This window comes from Dryobates pubescens, chromosome 20 (genome assembly GCF_014839835.1).
Source record: "Dryobates pubescens isolate bDryPub1 chromosome 20, bDryPub1.pri, whole genome shotgun sequence".
Taxonomy (NCBI): Eukaryota; Metazoa; Chordata; class Aves; order Piciformes; family Picidae; genus Dryobates; species Dryobates pubescens.
Window position 1 is genome coordinate 20,301,497 of NC_071631.1, and position 14,171 is coordinate 20,315,667.

Below are 14,171 nucleotides of genomic sequence, written 5' to 3' on the forward strand. Positions count from 1 at the left end.
CTGGGGCTGCTCCTCTGCAGGCTCTCAGCCCCAGGGCTCTCAGCCTTTGCTGCTCCCAGAGCTGCTCCAGGCCCCTCAGCAGCTTTGCAGCCTCCCCTGGACTCTCTCCAGCAGTTCCCTGCCTCTCTGAACTGGCCCCAGGACTCCAGATGTGATCCTACTAGGTCAGAGTAGAGGGGGAGGAGAACCTCCCTCTTCCTGCTGGCCACCCTGGGTTCAAGTGCCAACCAAACAACACATTCCCAACAGCCTACAGACACTCGTGGTCATTTTTGCCCCTGGGGTGGGAACAGGGCTGGCAGTGGTTTGGAAGGTCAGATGTAGAGGATGAGATCCCTGGGACCATGTTCAGCAAGGGAATAAGGCCACAAAGGCTCCTCCCAGAGCTGCTCCAGGCCCCTCAGCATCCTTGTGGTCCTCCACTGTCTCTCTGCAGTAGCTCCTGGTCTTGATCTGGGAAGCCCAGACCCAGAGCCAGGTCTCCAGCTGTGGCATCAGTAGGTCAGAGTAGAGGGGGGAGGAGAAGCTCCCTCAACCTGAAGTCCATCAGATGGAGCAAAACTCTGACAGAACCAAGAGGAAGTCTTCTCCTCCACTTGAGATGATCTCCTCCTGCAGCAGTATCTCAGAGGGTCCCCTCTTGGCAGGCTGTTTGTTTTCCCTTCCTTTATTGCTGTCTCTGGGGTCCTCAGCTCCACTGGCAAAGCTTCATCTTCAAGTAGCTTCAGCAGCCATGAGTCATCCCCAGGAGGGGTGGACAGCATGACTCAGGGGAAGGACAGCTGCTTCAGAAGGCACCGGTGGCACATCTGCTCGAGGTGATGGCAGCCATGGGTTATCAGTGGGCACAGCTCAGGGGGAGGCAAAGGGAGCTGTGTGTGCAGGCTGAACTACAATCTGCACTGGGGTGCAATGAACAGGTACAAAACACCCAGGAGCTACAACAGCTACAGGGATTTACAGTTAGCAAGCAGCACAGGAAGCCCCTGGCCAGAGACCAGGGGAAGCTGCCAGCTTCTCCTTCCCTGCCTGCCCCTGACCCCCTGTGCAAAAGAAGGGACAAGAGAAAGGAGCAGAGGATAGCAAAACAATGCAGCCAAGGGAGAGGGAGGAGAGGGAGGGGAGAGGCTCAGAGAGGCTCAGAGAGGAGAGGCTCAGAGAGGAGAGGAGAGGAGAGGCGAGGAGAGGCTCGGAGAGGAGAGGAGAGGAGAGGCTCGGAGAGGAGAGGAGAGGCTCGGAGAGGCTCGGAGAGGCTCGGAGAGGAGAGGAGAGGAGAGGAGAGGAGAGGAGAGGAGAGGAGAGGAGAGGAGAGGAGAGGAGAGGAGAGGAGAGGAGAGGAGAGGGGAGAGGAGAGGAGGGGCTCAGAGAGGAGAGGCTCAGAGAGGAGAGGAGAGGAGAGGCTCGGAGAGGAGAGGAGAGGCTCGGAGAGGAGAGGCTCGGAGAGGAGAGGAGAGGAGAGGAGAGGAGAGGAGAGGAGAGGAGAGGAGAGGAGAGGAGAGGAGAGGAGAGGAGAGGAGAGGAGAGGAGAGGAGAGGAGAGGAGAGAGAAAAGAAAGAAGGATAGCATCATAGAATGGTCTGGGTTGGAAGGGACATCCAGCCCAACCCCTCTGCAGTCAGCAGGGACAACCCCAACTAGATCAGGTTGCCCAGAGCCCTGTTGAGCTTCACTTTGAATATCTCCAGGGATGGAGCCCCAGCCACCTCCCTGGGCAACCTGTGCCAGGCTCTCACCACCCTCCTGGGCAACAACTTCTTCCTCACATCCAAGCTGAATCTCCCCATTTCTAGTTCTGCTCCCTCCCCCCCAGTCCTATCCCTCCCTGACACCCTCAAGAGTCCCTCCCCAGCTTTCTTGTACCCCCTTCAGATCCTGGAAGATTTGAGTCAAGCCCATCCTGATCAGTATCTTGCTGTGGTCCCATGGGGTGAGCCAGAGATGATTCCACTGCTTGCAGCTCCACTTCTCCTGATGGAATGAACCTGGTTTCTCTGTGGACACCTTCTGAGTGTGCAGACTTCCCTCTGTGTCATGTCTCACTTCCCTACCTCCTGCAGAAAGGCAGCACAGGCCTCTCAGATCTTTTCCTGTAACAGCAGCTTGCATTTGGGTTTGGATTCTGCTGCTTGGCTTTGGGTTTCTTTGCAGGGGGGATCAGCAGAAGCCCAGCTGCTGCCTCAGGGAGGATGTGCCTGCTTGTCATAACTCTCCATTCATTACCCATGGAGCTTTCTGCCTGCCAAGCAGTGACACAGCCTCCTAACAGCCTTCTGGTACCCAAAGAGGGCTCCAGGAGAGCTGGGGAGGGACTTTTGACAAGGTTTGGGGGTTACAGGACAAGGGACAATGGCTTTGAGCTGGGAGAGAGGAGACTGAGACTGGAGATGAGGAAGAAATTCTTTGCAGTGAGGGTGATGAGAAACTAGAACAGGTTGCCCAGGGAGGTTGTGGATGTCCCCTGCCAGGCTGGATGAGGTCTTGAGCAGCCTGGGCTGGTGGGAGGTGTCCATGCCCCTGGCAGGGGGTTGGAGCTGGCTGAGCTTCAAGGTCCCTTCCAACCCAACCCAGTCTGAGACTCTGAAAACCCTGGGGGCTTGTGCAGCCAGGCTGGATGTGTCTCTGAGCAACCTGATCTAGTGTGAGGGGTCCCTGTCCACAGCAGGGATTGGAGTACATGATCCTCAAGGTCCCTTCCCACCCAATCCAGACTGTGAATCTATGAACCTATGATCACCACCACAAGCTGTGAGCTGAATTGGGCTGCCTCTTCCCTGCCTCAGGAGCAGTGTGGCCAGCAGGAGCAGGGAGGTCATTCTGCCCTGTGCTCAGCACTGGTCAGGCCACACCTGGAGTCCTGTGTCCAGTTCTGGGCTCCTCAGCTTAGGAAAGATGTTGAGCTGCTGGAAGGTGTCCAGAGAAGGGCAACAAAGCTGGGGAGGGGTCTGGAGCACAGCCCTGGGAGGAGAGGCTGAGGGAGCTGGGGTTGCTCAGCCTGGAGAAGAGGAGGCTCAGGGGAGACCTTCTTGCTCTCTGCAACTCCCTGCAGGGAGGTTGTAGCCAGGTGGGGGTTGGTCTCTTCTGCCAGGCACCCAGCACCAGAACAAGAGGACACAGTCTCAATCTGTGCCAGGGGAGGTTTAGGCTGGAGGTGAGGAGAAAGTTCTTCCCAGAGAGAGCTGTTAGCTGTTGGAATGTGCTGCCCAGGGAGGTGGTGGAGTCCCCATCCCTGGAGGTGTTGAAGAGGGGACTGGCTGTGGCCCTTGGAGCCATGGTTTGGTTCTCAGGAGGGGTTGGGCGACAGCTTGGACTTGATGACCTCTGAGGTCTTTTCCAGCCTTGGTGATTCTATGATTCCCAGGTCAGCCTCTGCTCCCCACCTCCCCTGCCTTCAAGTGTTGGTTGGGTGTTGCTCTGGGGGCTTTGGTCCTCTCCTGCCCCTCAGCAGTGTGCTTTGTGTGCCTGCAGGATGGATGACATTCAGCTCTGCAAGGAGATCAGCCGGCTGAAGAAGGAGCTTCAGAAACTCATTGCTCTTCCAGGTGAGGCTTGGTAAAGCCCCAGAGAGCTGCACCCTGCTGCTGCAGCAAGCAGAAGGCTTTCCACCCCCCCAGAGAATCTCCTGACTGGCTCCCACCCTGGGATGCTCCCAGAGTCACCACTGCCACAGCCAGCAGGGTGGCTCCTGAGGCAGAGCTGAGGTCCCTTTGGGAGCCTTGCTGCTGGCAGTAGCCAGGGAGTCCCTGTCCAGGCCTGGGCTGAAGGGCAGAGGAGGCAGAAAAGGAGAAAGCTCCTGAGCCCTTTGAGTGAGAACAGCCTGGTGTGGAAGTAGGACAGGAGCTAAGTGAGGGGACAGTGGCTGCTGACACGCTCATTGTGGACCTGCCACAAGGAGGATCCCAGACCAGCTGGAGAGGACAAGCAAGGGACAGTGTCAGAGCACCCCAGGGAGGGGAGGGGAGATGCCTCCAGAGGTCTCAGCTCCTTGAGACCCAAGGAACTCCTGGTTTGGCCACGTCAGGACTGGGTGGCAGCGATGGCTGGGGCAGTGGTGGCCGCAGCCAGGCTAGGCTGGGTGCCAGGGGGCTTGCTGGTGCCCCTGGTTTGGGTGTTGAAAGGAGGCAAACAGCCCAGGTGAAAGCTTCAGCTGGGAGGAGATGCTGCTTTTGCCACCCCCACTTACCATGAGCACTGACTCTCACGGTCCCTGTCACAGCCAGGGCCACCCCTGTCCCTTCACAGCCCAGGGAGGGCCAAACCTCCTACCTCTGGAGGTTTCAGACAAGAGCAAACACCACACAGCTCTGGCTCTGAGGGAGAAAGAGCATCTCATGTGCTGGGTCCCTCCAGTGAGTCACCATCACTGGAGGTGCTCAGGAGGACACTTGCTGGGGTGCTTGGTGCCATGGGTTAGTTGATTAGGTGGTGTTGGGTGATAGGTTGGACACAATGATCTTGAAGGTCTCTTCCAACCTGGTTAATTCCATTCCATTCCATTCCATTCCATCCTTTCCTATTCCATTCCATTCCATTCCATTCCATTCAATTGCATCCTATCCTTTCCCATTCCATTCCATTCCATTCCATTCCATTCCATTCCATTCCATTCCATTCCATTCCATTCCATTCCATTCTATCCTTTCCTATTCCATTCCATTCCATTCCATTCCATTCCATTCCATTCCATTCCATTCTATCCTTTCCTATTCCATTCCATTCCATTCCATTCCATTCCATTCCATTCCATTCCATTCCATCCTATCCTTTCCCATTCCATTCCATTCCATTCCATTCCATTCCATTCCATTCCATTCCATTCCATCCTATCCTTTCCCATTCCATTCCATTCCATTCCATTCCATTCCATTCCATTCCATTCCATTCCATCCTATCCTTTCCCATTCCATTCCATTCCATTCCATTCCATTCCATTCCATTCCATTCCATTCCATTCCATCCTATCCTTTCCCATTCCATTCCATTCCATTCCATTCCATCCTTTCCCATTCCATTCCATTCCATTCCATCCTATCCTTTCCCATTCCATTCCATTCCATTCCATTCCATTCCATTCCATTCCATCCCATTCCATCCTATCCTTTCCCATTCCATTCTATTCTATTCCATTCCATTCCATTCCATTCCATTCCATCCCATTCCATCCTATCCTTTCCCATTCCATTCCATTCCATTCCATTCCATTCCATTCCATTCCATTCCATTCCATCCTATCCTTTCCCATTCCATTCTATTCTATTCCATTCCATTCCATTCCATTCCATTCCATCCTTTCTTATTCCATTCCATCCCATTCCATCCTATCCTTTCCCATTCCATTCCATTCCATTCCATTCCATTCCATTCCATTCCATTCCATTCCATCCTATCCTTTCCCATTCCATTCTATTCTATTCCATTCCATTCCATTCCATTCCATTCCATCCTTTCTTATTCCATTCCATCCATTCTATTCTATTCCATTCCATTCCATTCCATTCCATTCTATTCCATTCCATTCTATTCCATTCTATTCTATTCCATTCCATTCCATTCCATTCCATTCCATTCCATTCCATTCCATTCCATCCTTTCCTATTCCATTCCATTCCATTCCATTCCATTCTATTCCATTCCATTCTATTCCTATTCCATTCCATTCCATTCCATTCCATTCTATTCCATTCCATTCTATTCCATTCTATTCTATTCCATTCCATTCCATTCCATTCCATTCCATTCCATTCCATTCCGTTCCATTCCATCCTTTCCTATTCCATTCCATCCTTTCCTATTCCATTCCATTCCATTCCATTCCATTCCATTCCATTCCACCCTATCCTTTCCCATTCCATTCCATTCTATTCCATTCCATTCCATTCTATTCTATTCTGTTCCATTCCATCCTATCCTTTCCTATTCCATTCTATTCCATCCTTTCCCATTCCATTCCATTCTATTCCATTCCATTCCATTCCATTCCATTCCATTCTATCCTTTCCCATTCCATTCCATTCCATTCTATCCTTTCCTATTCCATTCCATTCCATTCCATTCCGTTCCATTCCATTCCATCCTATCCTTTCCCATTCCATTCTATTCTATTCCATTCATTCCATTCCATTCCATTCCATTCCATTCTATCCTTTCCTATTCCATTCCATTCCATTCCACTCCATTCCATTCCATTCCACCCTATCCTTTCCCATTCCATTCCATTCTATTCCATTCCATTCCATTCCATTCTATTCCATTCCATTCTATCCTTTCCTATTCCATTCCATTCCATTCCATTCCGTTCCATTCTATCCTTTCCTATTCCATTCCATTCCATTCCACTCCATTCCATTCCATTCCACCCTATCCTTTCCCATTCCATTCCATTCTATTCCATTCCATTCCATTCCATTCCATTCCATCCTATCCTTTCCTATTCCATTCTATTCCATTCCATTCCATCCTTTCCCATTCCATTCCATTCCATCCTATCCTTTCCCTTCCCATTCCATTCCATTCCATTCCATTCCATTCCATTCCATTCCATTCCATCCTATCCTTTCCTATTCCATTCCATTCCATTCCATTCCATTCCATTCCATTCCATTCCATTCCATCCTATCCTTTCCTATTCCATTCCATTCCATTCCATTCCATTCCATTCTATTCTATTCGGCTGCTTCAAGGTCTCCCCAGATCTGAACAGCCCCAACTCTCCCAGCCTGTCCCCCTAGGGTTGATTCTCAGCCCTCTGATCATCTCTGTGGCTCTCCCTGCAATTGCTCCACCAGGTCCACATCCTCCTCGGGCTGAGGGCCCCAGAAACACAATGGTAGGAGAAATCTTTAGTAGGAGAAACCTTTGGCTGCTGGGGGATGTTCCTAACAGCACAGCAATCATGAGAAGTTCCTCCCACCCAGCCCCTCACAGCAGTCCCTCTGATCAATACAGAGCAGGCTTTCCACTACAGATCAATAACTCCTCCAGGTAAGTGCTGAGGCCCAGCCTGGGAGGCTTGCTCCACGCTGTGGATTGTGCTGCAGTTTTGTTTAGCTGAAGAAAGGGCTGGAGATTGATCCAGCCCCTGCTGGATTGATTTTGGAGCTGGCTGCTGAATTCAGCAGTGATGTTAAATGGTTGCAGCAGGGCCAGGCAGAGCTTCCTTCCACCCAAGGCAGCTCTGCATCTACACTGAACACTCCTGAGCCCTGCCCCCACCTGTGCCACTTATCATCACACACAATCCAGCATGGTGGCACTCCAGCCAGCACCCAGCCCTGCAGGACCTGAGGCTGACACCTTCCAGGCTACTCTGCCAGGGAAAGGACCTTGCTTGGCCCCACTGTGGACTGGCTCAGAGCAGGCTTCCAGGGCTGCCCCATGCTGCAGCTCCTCTCAGCCCTTAGCATCCCTGGGACATCCCAGACCACTCTGTCCTGGGCTCTCTCTGCTGGCAGATCTCTCTCTGCCAGCCAGACAAGTCTGTGTTGCTGAAACAGAGCAGCAGCCTTGACCATGGAGGCATGGGGAGATACCAGGCACTGCTGGCTCCATAGGGAGCATGCTGCAGCACCCCAGCATGGGGAGGGCTGGGAGGGATCTCTGCAGAGCATCCAGTCCAAGCCCCCTGCTCCAGCAGGGCACCCACAGCAGCTTGCCCAGCAGCACAGTGCCCAGCTGGGCTTGCAAGCTCTCCACACCAGGAGACTCCACAACCTCTCTGGGCAGCCTGCTCCAGGCCTCCAGCACCCTCACAGCAAACAACTTTCTCCTCCTGCTCAGATCCAACCTCCTGGCTGCCAGTCTGTGCCCACTGCCCCTTGTGCTGTCCCTGGGCACCACTGAGCAGAGTCTGGCCCCAGCCTCTTGCCCCCCACAGCTCCTTTAGCTCTTGCTGAGCATTGCTCAGCTGCCCTCTGGGGCTGCTCTTCTGCAGGCTCTCAGCCCCAGGGCTCTCAGCCTTTGCTCCTCCCAGAGCTGCTCCAGGCCCCTCAGCAGCTTTGCAGCCTCCCCTGGACTCTCTCCAGCAGTTCCCTGCCTCTCTGAACTGGCCCCAGGACTCCAGATGTGATCCTACTAGGTCAGAGTAGAGGGGGAGGAGAACCTCCCTCTTCCTGCTGGCCACCCTGGGTTCAAGTGCCAACCAAACAACACATTCCCAACAGCCTACAGACACTCGTGGTCATTTTTGCCCCTGGGGTGGGAACAGGGCTGGCAGTGGTTTGGAAGGTCAGATGTAGAGGATGAGATCCCTGGGACCATGTTCAGCAAGGGAATAAGGCCACAAAGGCAATGGATCCTCTTGGTCCTCATGGCTCTGTGTGTGTGGGGTCAATGGTGATGAGAGCTGCTGTGGGCATGGGGAGAATTCCCACACTCCTGAATCCCTGCCTGCTTTCTCAGCCACCTGGAGGACCTGACCTAGAGGTCTCCAGACCTCTTTCCAGCTCAGGGCCAAGCTGAGGACTGCTTGGGTGTGCTGGCATGGGAAGTGTGGCTTAGCCACCTCCTGCCTGGAGGAGAACATCTCAGTGTGACAGTTCCCAGCTCACTGAGACCCAGCCCCCTTCAGTACTGTGGGGTGAAGGCCCCAGGAGAGCCATAGTCAATGGGGTGAAGGTCCTAGAGGAGACACAGTCACCTCCCACCAGAGAGAGCACCTTGCTGAGGCCCTTTCTCCACTCTGCACAGCTCATGCCCAAGAACACTCTGAGGAGAAGCTAACACTTTGAAGCTGGGTAGAATAGAATGGAATGGAATGGAATGGAATGGAATGGAATGGAATGGAATGGAATAGAATAGAATAGACCAGACCAGGTTGGAAGAGACCTTCAAGATCAACTGTCTGATCAACTAACCCATGGCACCAAGGGCCTCAGCCAGGCTCTCCCCAAACACCTCCAGGGATGGGGACTCCACCACCTCCCTGGGCAGCACATCCCAAGGGCCAATCTCTCTCTCTATGAAGAACTTCTTCCTAACCTCCAGCCTAAACCTCCCCTGGCACAGCTTGAGACTGTGTCCTCTTGTTCTGGTGCTGGGTGCCTGAAAGAAGAGCCCAGCCCCCACCTGGCTACAACCTCCCTGCAGGGAGTTGCAGAGAGCAAGAAGGTCTCCCCTGAGCCTCCTCTTCTGCAGGCTAAGCAACCCCAGCTCCCTCAGCCTCTCCTCACAGGGCTGTGCCCCAGACCCCTCCCCAGCTTTGTTGCCCTTCTCTGGACACCTTCCAGCACCTCAACCTCTTTCCTAAACTGAGGAGCCCAGAACTGGACACAGGACTCAAGCTGTGGCCTGACCAGTGCTGAGCACAGGGCAGAATGAGCTCCCTGCTCCTGCTGGCCACACTGTTCCTGCTGCAGGCCAGGATGCCATTGGCCTTCTTGGCCACCTGGGCACACTGCAGGCTCCTGTTCAGCTGCTGTCAACCACTACCCCCAGATCCCTCTCTGCCTGGCTGCTCTCAGCCACTCTGCCCCCAGCCTGTAGCACTGCCTGGGGTTGCTGTGGCCAATGTGCAGAACCTGGCACTTGGATGTGTTCAATCTCCTGCCCTTGGCCTCTGCCCATCTGCCCAGCCTGGCAAGGTCCCTCTGGAGAGCTCTCCTACCCTCTAACAGATCAACTCCTGCCCCCAGCTTGGTTTGCTGCTGATGGACTCAATGCCCTCATCCAGATCATCAATGAAGATGCTAAAGAGCCCCAAGGCTTTGGTGGCCCAAAGCTGTCTCCTCCCAGCCAGGGTGGGTGGGGATGAGGCTGTTGCTCACTGAGCAGCCTGTGTCTGGACCCAGGGTGGAGCTTTAGCCCCGGGGTTGGGCAGCCCCAGAGCAGTCTCGGCCTGGGCAGGCTGAGCCCTGGGGGGTGTGAAATGTGTTCCCTTTGCTGCAGAGACTGAGAAGTCCAACGAGGAGAAGCAGAGGGAAGAGGAGCTGGTGCAGCAGATCCACAAGCTGGTGGAAACCCGGGATTTCCTGGTGGATGATGTGGAGTTTGAGAGGCTCAGGTAGCTGGGGGCAGCTCCTCCCTTGCCCTGAGGGCACTGCAGCCTGTCCTCTCTGCACTGTGCCCTGCCAGCTGCTCCTGGACGCCCTGCTGCAGCCTTCCTGAGCGGTAACCAATCTCTTTGGCACAGGGAAAGGGAGGAAGACAAGGAAATGGCAGAGTTCCTGCAAAGTAAGCTCTCCAAAAGCTACCTCCAGAAAGCAAGTAGGTGGTTGATGAGTTTCCTTCCTTGCATTGACCCTTGGGGGCAGTTTCTCCTCTCCCTGAGCACTCTGTCTCCCGGAGTCCATTGCTGTGCATGGGGTTAGCTGACCAGGAGTCCAGCTGCTGCTGCTGGGGAAGGAAGCATCCCCAATCAGTGCAGGTGTGATGCTCCCATCTCCCTCCCAGCCACCATGTCCTGTAGGAATGGGTGTCAAACAGGTGACCTTTCAGGGCTGAGGTGCCTCCTCTGGCCCTTTCCAACCAGCCCCTTGCAGCCCCCCACACTATTACCTAAGGCCACAAGTTGTGACACCTCTCCAGCCATGTGGCCTCTGGCAGCAGGCCACCCTCCTCCCTGTGCCTCCATCATCTCTGGAGGAACAGCTCCCCAGAGTGCTGGGAGGCATTTCCAGCCCAGGGGCCCTGTGCCTGGGTCCTGCCTGTGCACATCCACGGGGATGTGCCTCCTGGATGCAGCTCATGCTCAGCTGTGGCTCCAGGGAGGCTCAGCAGCCTAACCCTGAGAAGCCCCCTAAGAAGCAGTGGGGAGCTTGTGCCCCCCTGCCCAGGCAGACACTGGCTCCTCTCTCCACAGCTCCTGTCAAAGAGAAGAAAATGACTTCCAGAGGACAGCAAACCTCCACCCCATACATGACCAAAACAGGTCTCACCCTGCTCAAGGAGTGCTGTGGCTTCACCTGCTCCATCATGTAGGCCACCCCAGCTCCTCTGCACAGGACATGCCCACGGTAGTGTACACGTCCTGGGCAGCTGGGCTGGGCAAGAGGAGCTTCCACGCTGTGCTGAGTGGCCTGGGCAGGGTGGGCGACCCTCAGGGTGTCCCAGAGGGGGCACACACGGCTCCTGGTGCTGCAGGCAGGGTCTGCCCCCAGGGAAGAGTGCTGGAGTCCTGCTGAGGGCTGAGAGAGGAGCTGGAAGGCAAACAACAGCGGTCAGGGGAGAAGGAGATGGAGAGAGCGGGGTGGAGGGGGAGCAGAGATGGAGGACAGCTGGTAAGGAGCTGTAACCATCTGCCCAGTGAGCTTCCACCTTCCTCTCCATGCCTGGCTGCACTCAGCAGGTGAGGGCCAAAGCTGAGTGCTAAGTCCCACCTGACAGCACTGTGTAAGAGGAAGATGATGGTCATGGAGGCCCAGTGAGCTGCAGACTCTGGGGCAGGCCCCATCTCAGCCTGATGATTGCTGGGGACTGCCCTGGTGGCAGGTGGCCTGGCAGGCAGGACTTAGCCTCATTGGCACCAGGTGCTCTGCAGAGCAGGGTTGGCTCTCTGGCCAGGGGAGAAGGGAGGCACCAAGGGCATCCCATGGTAGCAGCCCAGGGGTTCCTATCTCTTGCCTTTCCTCTCCAGGTCTCCAGGCAGAGTCCACAGCCTCCTCCGAGCCTTTCAACCTCCCATCATTGTTCATGCTTCCCACTGCAGCACCACCACCAAAGAGACTTTCCAAGCAGGCTGGGGCGAGCTTGAATGATGGCATGTGTCCCCTGGGGCCACCTCAGTGCTCATCTCCTCCGTGGCAGCAACCAACACCAAACTCCACCCAAGCTGAGCTTGGAAGAGCTGTGTGCAGCAGCAGCAAGGGGGTCCAGAGCAGAGAGAAGTGGAGAGAGCACAGCACTGGGAGCTGATGTTTGGAGAACATTGTGCTCCTCCATCCCAGCCAGCCTGTGGCCACAGAGGATGACTTAACCTTGGGCCACCACCTGAGTCTCCATGGGATGGCTCCTGAGGACTCTTGGTGGGGGGATCTCTCTGGCCTGGGTCTCGTTGTGCTGGCATCAGGTTGATTGCAAGGTGCTCTGTGGCTCTGGGGAGGGCTGAGCAGGCTGTGGAGAGCTGTGCCCAGAGCCAGCTGAATGCAGGGCTCCCTCCTGTGAAGCTCTCACTTGGGCACAGAGCTGGTGTGTGGGACTATGGGCAGAGGAGTTGCTTTCCACACCTCACTGCTGCTGGATTCACCTTTCAGCTCCAAGGCATAGAGGCAGAATTCACAAGAACAGAGGAACACACAGGAGGAGATGAAAACCAAAGAGGAGCCAGGAGAGGTGGCAGGGAAGGTGGAGACAGCAGGTGAGAGAGACTCCCTGCCAGGATGCCACTCAGTCCTGCCCTCCAGTGCCCCAGCCAGCACCACTGGGCTTGGCACCAGGAGCTGAACACAGAGCTCCACGTAGGAGGCTGCTAAGACCCTGAGGCCACCCTGAGCCTCAGTTCCTGCTGTCACCTTCTGATCATCCCCCCCTGCTGAGGTGGCACAGAGCTGCTCATGCCAGCACAGCAGGGCAGGGGCTCTTGCTCACTGACTGAATGTCTCTGCCATCTCCTGCTGCCCTGGAGGCTGCTGTGGGAGGCCTCCCACTTGGGTGGCTGCTCAAGAGCTCTGGCTGCATGCTGGCCAAAGTGCTCAGTCCAGCTCAGTCCTGCTGCCAGCTGCTGGAGGGGCTTGAGATGGTGCTCCTGCTGTCTGACATGCCCATGCCAGTGAGATGGCTCCAACCCCTTTGGCTCTTCCCATGGCACCTGGCAGCACCTTCATCCTTATAAAACACACTGCAGGGGGGATCCCTCTTAGTGCAGTGCCCCAGGCAGGTCCACGCTCCTCCTGCACTTCTTGATCAGCACTGCCAGGAGGCTCAGTGTGTGGGAGCCTGTTCTCCAGCCTTGGCAAGGAGGTTTCCTCTCCCTTGTCCTTGCTGAGCAATCTCCTCCCCACAGAGGCCTTCCACAGCCTAAAGCAGTCCCTCTGCACACTCCCAGGGCAGTGCTCAGCATGACAGAAGGTCACCTCTAGCAGATGTGACCCCGATTTGGTTCCTGTCACCTCGGAGCTGACTTCAGTGGTCTCACTCTGAAGCCTGTTCCTTTGGCCTCTTTATTGCTCACGTCCCCCAGCATCCTCCAATCACCACCTGCCAGGGCCTGCTGCTCTCCTTGCTTGGGGGAGGCTTCAGTGCGGGCTGGAGGAGCACCCTGCAGGTCACAGGGGCAAATGAAGGCCCTGATTGCTCCTTTCTGCTGTGCCAAGCCTGTGTGGTGCAGCGAGGTGCAGTCCAGAGCCGGGGCTGCTGTCCAGGCAGGGTGGCTGGGGCCATCATCAGGACCATCCCTCCTGGAGCTGACAGGACAGACTGGGTCACTCACTCCCTGCTCTTCCACAAGCTGCAGGGGCTGCTTTGCTTGGGTCACTCTGCAGTGCCCCACCTGTGGTGCACCACAGCTGTGTGCTTTGCTCCAGCCAAACCGAAGCCTCGAGCCCTAGGAGACTCTTCTCAGTGTCTTTGCCTTCCCCTGAGCCTGCTTGGGAAGGGTGAGCAACTGAGCCAGCTTGGATGGGTGGACTGAGATGGAGCCAAAGGCAAAGAAGAGCTCTTGACCCAAAACTTGCTCCCTTCCCCTAACCCATCCCTACTTTCACCCCACAAAGCCCCAGGACCTCAGCCTGGGGGTGCTTGAGCAGGGAGATTGGCTGGGGGGGGGTGGGCAAGGTGCTGGCCTGCTTTGGTCAGTGTTGGCTGGCTGTGTTTGTGTGGCTGGGTGTGGAGGAGGAGGCAGCTCCTGGCCTGGTCACAGCAGGGGAGGTGACCTCTGTTTGAAGTGATGGCAAAGGTGTGCAGCACACAGGAGCCTCCCTGTTCCATCTGCATTGGTTGCAACTCATACAAATAAATGTCTGCTGGAAGGTTTGCTTTGCAGATCCTTTCCCCACCTGGGATCTCTTGCAGAGAGATGTCTCAGGCTGGGTCACAGGAAGGTGGTTGGAGAAGAAAGAAGCTGCTAAAAGATCAGGCTGGAGCCCCCTGGTACTGCAGAGCACAGGGCTGCTGGAGGTCCAACCCATCCATTTCTGTCTCCTGACCTAGCATTGCACTTCAGAGCCAGGCTGGGGAATCTTTGAAGAGGCAAGAAACAGCCTCCATGGGTTGATGTCCTTTGATGCTCAGAGTGCTGAACACTT

General features: G+C 55.4%; 1 protein-coding gene across 1 annotated transcript in view; it reads left to right on the plus strand.

Annotated features, from left to right (window-relative positions):
• LOC104308621 (bMERB domain-containing protein 1) overlaps window positions 1–11,590 on the plus strand; it is a 29,326-nt gene extending 17,736 nt beyond the window's left edge. Inside the window, exons 3-7 of the mRNA XM_054170732.1 lie at window positions 3,466–3,539; window positions 9,880–9,994; window positions 10,124–10,197; window positions 10,793–10,946; window positions 11,567–11,590. Of these exons, the coding sequence (XP_054026707.1) occupies window positions 3,466–3,539; window positions 9,880–9,994; window positions 10,124–10,197; window positions 10,793–10,911 (382 nt within the window). The 3' untranslated portion in view covers window positions 10,912–10,946; window positions 11,567–11,590. The remainder of the gene's footprint in view (window positions 1–3,465; window positions 3,540–9,879; window positions 9,995–10,123; window positions 10,198–10,792; window positions 10,947–11,566) is intronic.
• Window positions 11,591–14,171: the final 2,581 nt, after the last annotated feature.